At 40.7% G+C, this 13,166-nt stretch overlaps 1 protein-coding gene across 1 annotated transcript in view; it reads left to right on the top strand.

Moving 5' to 3' along the window:
• The window catches only part of ALMS1 (ALMS1 centrosome and basal body associated protein), a 215,606-nt gene that overhangs the window by 60,867 nt on the left and 141,573 nt on the right, over positions 1-13,166 (top strand). Inside the window, exons 9-10 of the mRNA XM_035700716.2 lie at positions 4,139-4,362; positions 4,495-12,412. Coding sequence (XP_035556609.1) covers positions 4,139-4,362; positions 4,495-12,412 — 8,142 coding nt within the window. The remainder of the gene's footprint in view (positions 1-4,138; positions 4,363-4,494; positions 12,413-13,166) is intronic.

Genomic DNA, 13,166 nt, shown 5'->3' with positions numbered 1-13,166 from the left:
ACTGAATTTATTTACTAGTTCTAACAGTTTTTTGGTAGAGTCTTTAGGGGTTTCCATATGTAATATCATGTTATGTGTAAATAGAGATAGTTTTACTTCTTCCTTTACTATTTGGATGCCCCTCCCCCCTTTTCTTGCCTAATTGTTCTGGCTAGGATTTCCAATACTATGTTGAATAAAAGTGGTGAGAGTGGGATATTGTTCTTGATCTTAGAGGAAAAACTTTCAGCTTTTCACTGTTGTTAGCTGTGGGGCCTTATATATGGCCTTTGTAATGTTGAGGCATGTTCCCTCTACACCCCCTATATTGAGAGTTTTTTATCATGAATGGATGTTGAATTTTGTCAGTTGCTTTTTCTGCATCCATTAAGCTGATCACATGATTTTTATCCTTCATTTTGTTAATATTGGTGTATCATATTGATTGGTGATTTGCAGATATTGAGCCATCCTTGCATTCCTGGAATAACACCCATTTAATCATGGTAAAATCATGATTCTTTTAATGTATTGTTGAATTTGGTCTGCTAGTATTTTGTTGAGGATTTTTCATCTATGTTCATTGGAGTAATGGCCTGTAATTTTACTTTTTTGTAATTCTCTTGTCTGGTTTTGGTATCAGAGTAACGCTGGCTTTGTAAAATGAGTTTGGAAGTGTTTCTTTTTATTTTTTGGAAGAATTTGAGAAATTTTGGTATTAATTATTTGACACTTCCATGGAACTCACCAGAGAAGCCATCTGGTTCTGGAGTTTTTCTGTTGGGACACTTTCGATTATGGATTCTAATTTTAGTATTTGTGCTGCTGAAGCAAGCACTTGATTATGGATTCAAACTCCTTACTAGTAATTGTTCTATTCAGGTTTCCTGCTTTTTCATGATTCAGTCTTGGTAGGTAATATGTTTCTTCTAGGCTGTAAAATTTTTTGCTGTAAAATTATTTGTAGAAAGTCTTTCATGATCTTTTGTATTTCTGTGATACCAGTTGTAATATTTCCTTTTTCATTTTCGTATTTTATTATTTGAGTCCTCTGTTTTTTGTTTTTTTTTGGGGGGTGGGACAGAGGTGGTAGTGATTTTAGTTAAAGGTCTATCAGTTTGGGGATCCTTGGGTGTGGCTCAGTGGTTTAGCACCTGCCTTTGAACCAGGGCATGATCCTGGAGTCCTGGGATCGAGTCCCACGTCGGACTCCCTGCATGGAGCCTGCTTCTCCCTCTGCCTGTGTCTCTGCCTCTCTCTCTCTGTGTGTCTCTCATGAATAAATAAATAAAATCTTAAAAAAAAAAAAAAGGTCTGTAATTTCTTTATCTTCTAGAAGAACCAGACCTTTGTTTTATTGATGAATATTTTTTCTATTGTCCTTTTAGTCTACTTCATCTATTATCTGCTCTGGTCTTTGTTTCCTTCCTTCCACTGGCTTTGGGCTTTGTTCTTTTTCTGGTTCCTTAAGATGTAAAGATTGGGTATTTATTTGAGATTTTCTTATTTCTTGATATAGGCATTTGTCCTATGAACTTCCTTCTTAGAACTGCCATAACTGCACTCCATAAGTTTTGGTATATTTATATTCTCATTTGTTTCAAGATTTTTTTATTTTTATTTTTTCTTTATTTCTTCAGTCTTTTTTTTTCTCAGAAAACTTTTTATAACTTCTATTCCCTTTCAAGTTACTATGCAGATTACATTCATCCCTTCTCTTTTATTTTTTTTTATTGGTGTTCAATTTACTAACATACAGAATAACCCCCAGTGCCCGTCACCCATTCACTCCCACCCCCCGCCCATCTCCCCTTCTACCACCCCTAGTTCGTTTCCCAGAGTTAGCAGTCTTTACGTTCTGTCTCCCTTTCTGATATTTCCCACACATTTCTTCTCCCTTCCCTTATATTCCCTTTCACTATTATTTATATTGCCCAAATGAATGAGAACATATAATGTTTGTCCTTCTCCGACTGACTTACTTCACTCAGCATAATACCCTCCAGCCTTCTCTTTTATTTTCCTTAAAGAGTTAATACTTGGTTCTGTACTTCCTTATCTGATAATTCACTCAATCCATTTAATTCTGTATTTAGTTGCTTTATTGAAGTTCACCATTGGGTTTAGAACAGCAGTCACTAATAATTTAGTAAAAAGAGTTCAGAATTTGGAGTTAGAATTAAAAGGTTAAAGTACGTGTGTTTGTCACTTCTGTAGAACTCTGGAGAAGTTATATATCTTTACCACTCAAAATGTGGTCTGTGGGCTAAAAATATGAGACATCACTTAGGAGTTTGTTAGAAATGCAAATTTCTTATCCAACCCTAGACATATTTTTAAAAAAATTTTTTTAAATTTATTTATGATAGTCACAGAGAGAGAGAGAGAGGCAGAGACACAGGCAGAGGGAGAAGCAGGGTCCATGCACCGGGAGCCTGATGTGGGATTCGATCCTGGGTCTCCAGGATCGCACCCTGGGCCAAAGGCAGGCGCCAAACCGCTGCGCCACCCAGGGATCCCCAACCCTAGACATATTAAATCAGAATCTGTAAGTTAACAAGATCTCCATATTGAGAAGCAACAGTATATCTTCAACTTTGAAACTTAATTTCTTTATATGTAAAGTGCAGACAGTCCCCCATTTAGGATGCTTTGACTTAGGATTTTTATCTTTATGATATGCATTCAGTAGAAACCATACTCCAAATTGCGCATTTAGATATTTTCTTAGGCTAGCCATATGTGGTTATGATATTCTTTTGTGATGTTGGGCAGCAGCAGAGCCACAGCTCCCAGTCAGTCACATGATTATAAGGGTAAAACCCTAATAGGCTTATAACCATTCTGTACCCATATAACCATGCTGTTTTTCACTTTTCGTACAGTATTCAATATACATATTCAACATTATATTATAAAATAGGTTTTGTGTTGGGTAATTTTGCCCAAATTAGGCCAATGTAAGTGTTCTGAGCATGTGTAAGTTAGACTTGGCTAAGCTGTGATGTTTGGTATGTTAGATTATTGTATGTATTTTTGACTTATTATGTTTTCATCTTATGATGGCCTTATTGGGATGTAACCCTATTTTAAGTTGAGGAAGATCTGTATAGATAAAACTTGTTGTATATGTCAACCATCTTGCCATCATCTGACATACCATGTGTTTTACCAATTTATTTTTTATCTACTTCCTGCTATTAGAATGTAAGCTTTGTCTATTACCTTATTTCTATATCTAGAACTGTGACTGGCACATAGTAAACATTAAATTTTTTTTTAATGAACAAATGGAAAAATGCATATTTTGTCAAATCTTGTCATTTTAATTTTAGTCTTTTACTTTCAACTGCCATTTAGAACTAGAAGTACTATTTTAGACAATACAGAAATTTCTGTTGTACAGAAAGTTCTAATAGTGTTACTTATGGTATTGCATTCCATTCGCACACGTCTTCAGTCTTTAGTTCTACAGTTCTGATGTAATCAATTAGCAACTCCCCGTGCCATTTAGAATTTAGTTCAAAATCCTTGATGTAATCTTTAGACATTTTATAGTTTCATATAGTTAAAAAATATATATATCTTTCTCAGGGTACATTTCTTAGAAGAATCATTTAAACCCACTGCATATATAGAATCCATCTGGGCCATATTGCATTGCCCTCGTAGGACTTGAGGAAAAGCGGAACCCATGAAAATAAGTTGATGATTATTTGCTATGCCATGGAATAAAGTATTTTGTATCTGATTGAGGAATTGTATGTCTTTTACTAACATACATGACACAATAACAAGTTAATTTGTTAGACTATAACTAGGGTGAAATTAAAGCCCAGTCTGGATAGCATTTTCCCATTATGTTAAAAATTCTTTAAAAATCCAAATTTAAGATCAATATAATATCATATCAAATGGATATGCTATTTTTAAACATTACTCTATTGTTGAGTATTGAAATTATGTCTGCATTAGATTGCTGTTGTAAATGGCTTTGTAATTAATATCTTTGTAAATATTTGTCTCCTTTGATGACTCTTAGAATTCATTACTAGAAGTATAAAGGTCAAAGAAAAGAAAGCTTGTTATATTATTTTATGCATAAGATAAGTATTTCTTAATTAAACATATATTAGTATTAATAAATTTCTTTTTTTAGGAGATACTTCTAAAGGAGGCATAGCTGAAATTACTCAATCCAGCTTGAAACCAGGTATCACTACTACTAGAGAATCAGATACTGGATCTCTATTATCCTTGTTCCCTGAGGACTTTCCTCAATTGGCTTTAAGATCTCCTCAAGAGATTACTATTGGTCAACACTCTGATACACTCCACCAACAGGAATTGGTAGGAAGTCATAAAACTGAAGAGACTCCAAAAGTTTCAACTGTTCCTAAACTAGATGACCAGAACACTGGGATATCAACAGTACCTTCTAGTTCCTACTCACAGAGAGGGAAGCCCAGTATTTTACACCAACAGTCCTTGCCAGACAGTTATCTAGCTGAAGAGGCTCTTAAAGTTGCAGCTGTTCCGGAACCTACTGACCAGAAGACTAGCATACCTACAGTCCTTCCAGGTTCCTACTCACTTGGAGAGAAACATTGTATTTTCTACCCTCAGACCTTGCCAGAGAGTCATCTAACTGAAGAGGCTGTAAGAGTTTCGGCTTTTTCTGGTCTTGCTGACCAGAAGACTGACATACCTACAGTCCTTCCAAGTTCCTATTCGCTCAGAGAAAAGCACAATATCTTTTACCAACAGGCCTTGCCAGACAGTCATCTAACTGAAGAGGCTGTTAGAGTTTCAGCTGTTCCTGGTCCTGCTGACCAGAAGACTCGCATACATATAGTCCTTCCAGGTTCCCACTCACTTGGAGAGAAGCACAAAATCTTCTGCCAACAGGCCTTGCCAAACAGCCATCTAACTAAAGAGACTCTAAAAGTTTCAGCTGTTCCTGGTCCTGTTGAACAGAAGAGTGTAATACCTATAGTCCTTCCAGGTTCCTACTTACTTGGAGAGAAACGTAATATTTTCCACCCTCCGACATTGCCAGAGAGTCATCTAACTGAAGAGGCTGTAAGAGTTTCGGCAGCTGTTCCTGGTTCTGTTGACCAAAAGACTGGCATACCTACAGTCCTTCCAGGTTCCTTTTCACTTGGAGAGAAGGCCAGTATCTTTCACCAACAGGCCTTGCCAGAGAGTCATCTAACTAAAGAGGCTCTAAGAGTTTCAGCTGTTCCTGGTCCTATTGACCAGAAGACTGGCATACCTACGGTCCTTCCAGGTTCGTACTCACTTGGAGAGAACTGTAATATATTCCAACCTCAGACTTTGCCAGACGGTCATCTAACTGGAGAGGCTGTAAGAGTTTCAACTGTTCCTGGTCCTGTTGATCAGAAGACTGGCATTCCTACAGTCCTTTCAGGTTCCTACTCACTTGGAGAGAAACGTAATATTTTCCACCCTCAGACTTTGCCAGGCATTCATCTAACTGAAGAGGCTCAAAGAGTTTTGGCTGTTCCTGGTCCTGCTGACGAGAAGACTGGCATACCTACAGTCCTTCCAGGTTCCTACTCACTTGGAGAGAAACGTAATATTTTCCACCCTCAGACTTTGCCAAGCATTCATCTAACTGAAGAGGCTCAAAGAGTTTTGGCTGTTCCTGGTCCTGCTGACGAGAAGACTGGCATACCTACAGGCCTTGCAGGTTCCTACTCACTTGGAGAGAAGCGTAATATTTTCTACCCTCAGACCTTGCCACAGAGTCATCTAACTGAAGAGGCTCTAAAAGTGTTGGCTGGTCCTGGTCCTGTTGATCAGAAGACTGGCATACCTACAATCCTTCCAGGTTCCTACTCACTTGGAGAGAGACGTAATATTTTCCACCCTGAGAATTTGCGAGACAGTCATTTAACTGAAGAGGCTCTAAGAGTTTCAGGTGTTCCTAGTCCTGCTGACCAGAAGACTGACATACCTGCAGGCCTTGCAGGTTCCTACTCACTTGGAGAGAAGCGTAATATTTTCTACCCTCAGACCTTGTCACAGAGTCATCTAATTGAAGAGGCTATAAGAGTTTCTGCTTTTCCTGGTCCTGCTGACCAGAAGACTGGCATACCTACAGGCCTTGCAGGTTCCTACTCACTTGGAGAGAAGTGTAATATTGTCCACTCTGAGACTTTGCCAGACAATCATTTAACTGAAGGGACTCAAAGAGTTTTGGCTGTTCCTGGTCCTGTTGACCAGAAGACTGGCATACCTACAGGCCTTGCAGGTTCCTACTCACTTGGAGAGAAGCGTAATATTTTCCACCCTGAGAATTTGCCAGAGAGTCCTCTAACTGAAGAGGCTCTAAAAGTGTTGGCTGGTCCTGGTCCTGCTGACCAGAAGACTGGCATACCTATAGGCCTTCCAGGTTCCTACTCACTTGGAGAGAAGCATCATATTTTCCACTCTGAGAATTTGCCAGACAGTCATTTAACTGAAGAGGCTGTAAGAGTTTCGGCTGTTCCTAGTCCTGCTGACCAGAAGACTGGTATACCTACAGTCCTTCCAGGTTCCTACTCACTTGGAGAGAAGTGTAATATTTTCCACCCTGAGAATTTGCCAGACAGTCATCTAACTGAAGAGGCTCTAAAAGTTTTGGCTGTTCCTGGTCTTGCTGACCAGAAGACTGGCATACCTACTGTCCTTCCAGGTTCCTACTCACTTGGAGAGAAGCATCATATTTTCCACACTAAGAATTTGGCAGACAATCCTCTAACAGAAGAGGCTATAAGAGTTTCTGCTTTTCCTGGTCCTGTTGACCAGAAGACTGACATACCTACAGGCTTTCCAGGTTCTTACTCGCTTGAAGAGAAGAGTAATATTGTCCACCCTGAGATTTTGCTGGACAGTCTTCTGACTGAAGAGGCTGTTAGAGTTTTGGCTGTTCCTGGTCCTGACGACCAGAAGGCTGACGTACCTACAGGCCTTCCAGGTTCCTACTCACTTGGAGAGAAGTGTAATATTGTCCAACCTGAGACTTTGCCAGACAGTCATCTAACAGAAGAGGCTGTAAGAGTTTCAGCTGTTCCTGGTCCTGTTGACCAGAAGACTGGCATACCTACAGGCCTTCCAGGTTCCTACTCACTTGGAGAGAAGCATAGCATTTTCCACCCTGAGATTTTGCCAGATAATCATCTAACTGAAGAGGCTGTTAGAGTTTTGACAGTTCCTGGTCCTCCTGACCAGAAGACTGACAGACCTACAGGCCATCCAGGTTCCTACTCACCTAGAGAGAAGCATAATATTTTCTACCCTCAGACCTTGCCAGAGAGTCCTCGAACAGAAGAGGCTCTAAGAGTTTCAGCTGTTCCTGGTCCTGTTGACCAGAAGACTGGCAGACCTACAGTCCTTCCAGGTTCCTACTCACCTGGAGAGAAGCATCATATTTTGCACCCTGAGACTTTGCCAGACAGTCATCTAACAGAAGAGTCTCTGAAAATTTCAACTGTTCCTGTACCTACTGACCAGAGGACTGAGAAAATAATAGTACCCTCTGCTTCCCTTTCACAAAGAGAGAAGCATGTTATTTTCTCTCAACAACAGTTGTCAGACGGTGATCTAACTGCACAGGTTCTGAAAGCTTCAGTTGCTCCTGGACCAGCTGATCAAAACATTGGACTACCTACATTATCTTCAAGTTCCTACTCACTTGGAGAGAAGCACTGTATCTGTTACCAACAGGCCTTGCTAGATAGTCATTTAATTGAACAGGCTCAGAAAGTTGCAGCTGTTCCTAGACCAGCTGATCAGAAGACTAGGATACCTTTGGCATCATCTACTTCTTACTTACAGGGAGAGAGACCCCATATTTTCTGTCAACAGACATTGCCAGAAAGTGATCTAACTGAACAGGCCTTGAAATATTCTGCTCCTGGATCTGCTGAGCAGAAGACTGGAATACCAACGTTAACCTCTACTTCTTATTCACATAGAGAGAAGTCCAGTATATCCAACCAACAGGAGTTGCCAGATAGTCCTCTAGCTGAACAGGCTCCTAAAGTTCCAGCTGTTCCTGGACCAGCTGAAAAAAAGAGTGGGTCACTATCAGAAGCTTCTAATTTCTCCTCACGTAGAGAGAAGCACAGTATTTTCTACCAACAGGAGTTTCTAGGCAGTTCTCTAATTGAACCGGCTCAGAAAGTTTCACCTGTTCCGGGTCCTACTGACCAAAAGCCTGAGATACCAACAGTAACCTCTACTTACTCCCATGTAGAAAAGCCCTTTATTTTTTACCCACAGGGCTTACCAGACAGTCCTCTTCCTGAGGAAGCTCTAAAAGTTACAGCTGTTTCTGAACCAACTGACCAACAGACTGGCACACCAGTAGTTCCCTCTTCTTCCTACTCACCTGGAGAGAAACCCATTATTTTCTACCCACAGGGCTTGACAGACGTTTATCTCACTAAAGAGGCTCTGAAAGTTTCAGCCATATCTGGATCAGCTGACTGGAAGACTGGAATACCAACAGTATCCTCTACTTCCTACTCAAATAGAGAGAAACCCATTATTTTCTACCCACAGGGCTTGACAGATAGTCAGCTACCTCAGGAGGCTCTGAACGTTTCAGCCATTCCTGGACCAGCTGACCAGAAGACTGGGTTACCATCAGAACCTTCTAGTTCCTACTCACTTAGAGAGAAGCCCATCATTTTCTACCCACAGGACTTGACAAATAGTCAGGTACCTCAGGCGGCTCTGAAAGTTTCAGCCATTCCTGGACCAGCTGACCAAAAAACTGGGTTACCATTAGAAGATTCCAGTTCCTACTCACCTAGAGAGAAGCCCATTATTTTCTACCCACAAGGCTTGACAGACAGTCAGCTACCTCAGGCAGCTCTGAAACTTTCAGCTATTCCTGGACCAGCTGACCAGAAGACTAGGTTACCATCAGAACCTTCTAGTTCCTACTCATTTAGAGAGAAGCCCATTATTTTCTACCCACAGGGCTTGACAGATAGTCAGTTACCTCAGGAGGCTCTGAACGTTTCAGCCATTCCTGAACCAGCTGACCAGAAGACTGAGTTACCATCGGAACCTTCTACTTCCTACTCACCTAGAGAGAAGCCCAGTATTTTCTACCCACAGGACTTGACAGACAGTCAGCTACCTCAGGAGCCTCTGAACATTTCAGCTATTCCTGGACCAGCTGATCAGAAGACTGGGTTACCATCAGAATCTTCTAGTTCCTACTCACCTAGAGAGAAGCCCATTATTTTCTACTCACAGGGCTTGATAGATGGCCAGGTACCTCAGGTGGCTCTGAAAGTTTCAGCTACTCCTGGACTAGCTGACCAGAAGACTGGGTTGCCATCGGAACCTTCTAGTTCCTATTCACCTAGAGAGAAGCCCATTATTTTCTACCCACAGGGCTTGACAGACAGTCAGCTACCTCAGGAGGCTCTGAAAGTTTCAGCTATTCCTGGACCAGGTGATCAGAAAACTGGGTTACCATCAGAACCTTCTAGTTCCTACAAGCCCAGTATTTTCTACCCACAGGACTTGACAGATAGTCAGCTACCTCAGGAGCCTCTGAACATTTCAGCTATTCCTGGACCAGCTGATCAGAAGACTGGGTTACCATCAGAATCTTCTAGTTCCTACTCACCTAGAGAGAAGCCCATTATTTTCTACTCACAGGGCTTGATAGATGGCCAGGTACCTCAGGTGGCTCTGAAAGTTTCAGCTACTCCTGGACTAGCTGACCAGAAGACTGGGTTGCCATCAGAACCTTCTAGTTCCTATTCACCTAGAGAGAAGCCCATTATTTTCTACCCACAGGGCTTGACAGACAGTCATCTACCTCAGAAGGCTCTGAAAGTTTCAGCTATTCTTGGACCAGGTGATCAGAAAACTGGGTTACTATCAGAACCTTCTAGTTCCTACTCACACAGAGAGAAGTCTAATATTTTTTACGCACAGGAGTTCCCAGGCAGTCATCTAACTGAAGAGGCTCTGAAAGTTTCAGCTTTTTCTGGAATAGGTGATCAGAAGACTGGGATACCCACGGTACTTTCAAGTTCCTACTCTCTTAGAGGGAAGCCCATTATTTTCTACCAGCAGGCCTTATCAGATAGACATCTCACTGATGAGGCTCTGAATGTTTCAGCTTCTTCTGGACCAGCTGACCAGGAGACTGGGATACCAACAGTATCTTCTGTTTCTTACTCTCATAGAGAGAGGCCCAGTATTTTGTACCAACAGCCCTTCTCAGACAATCAGTTGGCTATAGCAGCTCTGAAAGTTTCAGCTGTTTCTGGGTCAGATGATCAGAAGACCAGAAAACCAACAATTACTTCTGCTTCTTACTCAGAGAGAGAGAAGCCAATCATTTATCATCAACAGTTGCCAGATCTTACTCAAGAGTCTTTAAATGTTTTCAGGATTCCTGGACTAGGTGACCAGAGGACTGGAATAACAGCAGTAACCTCTACTACTTATTCACATAGAGAGAAGCCTGTCATTTCTTATCAGCAGGAGTTGCCAGCTCCTAACGAAGGTGCTTTAAAAGTTTTAGGGGCTCCTGGGTCAGCTGACCAGCAGTCTGGGATACGATTTGGACCCTCTACTTCCTATTCACATAGAAAGAATCCCATCTTTTCTTACCTGGAGTCTCCAGATATTACTGAAGAAACTCTGAAAATTTCAGCTGTTTCTGGACCAGGTGACCAGAAGACTGGGATACATATAATTCCCTCTAGTTCGTACTCATATAGAGAGAAGGACAGTATTTTTTACCAGGAGGAGCTGCCAGATGTTACTGAAGCAGCTTTAAAAGTTTTTGCTCTTCCTGGACCTGCTGACCAGAAGACTGAGATACCAATAGGACCTTCTAGCTCTTACTCACATGAAGAGAAACTGAAGATTTCACCTGTGATTTTACCAGATGACCAGGAGACTGAATTACTAACAGCTCCCCTTAGTTTCTACTCAAAAAGAGAAAAGCCCAAAATTTCAACTGTGATTGGATCAGATAACCAGAAGACTCCATTACTGACAGTTCTTCATAATTCCTATTCTCAGAAAGTAAAGCCCGGTATTTTCTTACAACATCAGCTGTCTGATAAACATCAAAGTGAGAATATTTTGAAGATTTCAGCTGTCTCTGAACCAATTGATGTGAATTCTGGGATACCAATATCTCTTTCTAGTTCCTATTCCCACAGAGAGAAATCTAATAATTTCTACCCACAGGAATTGCCAGACAAACATCTAGGGAAAGGTGCACTGAAGGTTTCAACAATTCCTCTACCAGCCGACCAGAAAAGTCTGTTACCAACTGCTCCGAGTTCCTTTTCACACAGAGAACAACCAGATATTTTCTGTCAACAGGATTTTCCAGATAGACACCTAACACAGGATGCTCTGATGTTCTCGAGTGGTGTTGGGCAAGCTGATCAGATTACTGGGTTATCCACAGTTACCCCTGGTACTTATTCATATAGTGAGAAGCAGAAGCTAGTTTCAGACCATGTTCAAATGCTAATAGATAATTTAGATTCTTCTAACTCCAGTGTTACCTCAAACAGTATGCCTTTAAATTCTCAGGCTGATGGTAGAGTAATAATAAGTAAGCCAGAATCTTCAAGTTTTGAAGATGTTAGGTCTGAGGAAATTCAAGATAGAAGCAGTGGTTCCAAAACTCTTAAAGAGATTCGGACCCTTTTAATGGAGGCAGAAAATATAGCACTGAAACGATGCAATTTTCCTGCTCCCCTTGTCCCCTTCAGAGATGTTAGTGATATTTCATTTATACAATCTAAGAAGGTGGTTTGCTTCAAAGAACCTCTCACAGCTGATGAGTATAATGGTGATTTGCCTCAGAGACAGCCATTTATAGAGGAAAGCCCAAGCAACAAGTGCATACAGAAGGATATTAGCACACAGACAAATCTAAAATGCCAGAGAGGCATTGAGAATTGGGAGTTTATTAGTTCAACTACAGTTAGAAGTCCTCTACAGGAAGCAGAAAGCAAAGCCAGAGTGACCGTAGACGAAACCTGTCGGCAATATAGAGCTGCCAAATCTGTAATGAGATCTGAACCTGAAGGGTATAGTGGAACCATTGGGAATAAAATTGTTATACCTATGATGACTATCATTAAAAGTGATTCAAGTAGTGATGCCAGTTCCTGCTCATGGGACAGTAATTCACTGGAGTCAGTTTCTGATGTTCTTCTAAACTTCTTCCCATATTCTTCACCCAAGACAAGCCTAACAGATAGTAGAGAAGAGGGTGTGTCAGAGAGTGATGATGGTGGTGGTAGCAGTGTAGATTCACTGGCTGCACATGTCAGAAACCTTCTGAAATGTGAATCCTCATTGAATCATGCTAAACAAATACTCAGAAATGCAGAGGAAGAGGAATGTCGAGTACGAGCACGAGGTAGGAGCTGATATTTTGTTATAAAGGTCAAGCTTATAAACATTATAGTTTAATAATCTGTTTAAAGTTAAGTGGAGTCTAAATTTATTTTCTTGTAGGACTATTAGAATGATTACATTTTCGACCATAATCCAGAATAAGTCCATTTAACCAATAATATAACTAAGTCACAGTATTAATAGTACTAATCTGAGTTTAGGTCTTTAGGTAGATTCTGAAGCCTGAGGGAGAATAAGGAGATAGCTTGGTTTTCCAGATTCCTAAAGTTTCTCGTGTTTCCTTAATCCTCCTATTATAGTATTCTTTTTTTCTTTTTTTAAGATTTTATTTATTCATGAGAGACACACAGAGAGAGGCAGAGACATAGGCAGAGGGAGAAGCAGGCTCTCTGTGAGTAAGTAGCCTGATGCAGGACTCCAGCCTAGAACCCCAGGATCACACCCTGAGCCAAAAGCAGATACTCAACCATTGAGCCACTCAGGTGTCCTAGTGCTCTATTTTGGAGGCAGAAAAAAAAATGAAAATAATTTGCTCTGCTCTAAATCACACTGTATCATAAAACTATATATAGTTTTTAATTTTTAAAAAATTTTTTCCCTTTTTTAAAAAATATTTTTTATTATTTATTTATTTATTCATGAGAGACACACACAGAGAGAGAGGCAGAGGCACAGGCAGATGGGAAGCAGGCCCCATGCAAGAAGCCCAACACAGGACTCGATTCCGGGTCTCCAGAATCACACCATGGGCCAAA

Source organism: Canis lupus, chromosome 17, assembly GCF_003254725.2.
Source record: "Canis lupus dingo isolate Sandy chromosome 17, ASM325472v2, whole genome shotgun sequence".
Lineage (NCBI taxonomy): Eukaryota > Metazoa > Chordata > Mammalia > Carnivora > Canidae > Canis > Canis lupus.
The sequence above is the reverse complement of the archived record's forward strand: the minus strand, read 5'-3'. Positions and strand labels throughout refer to the sequence as shown.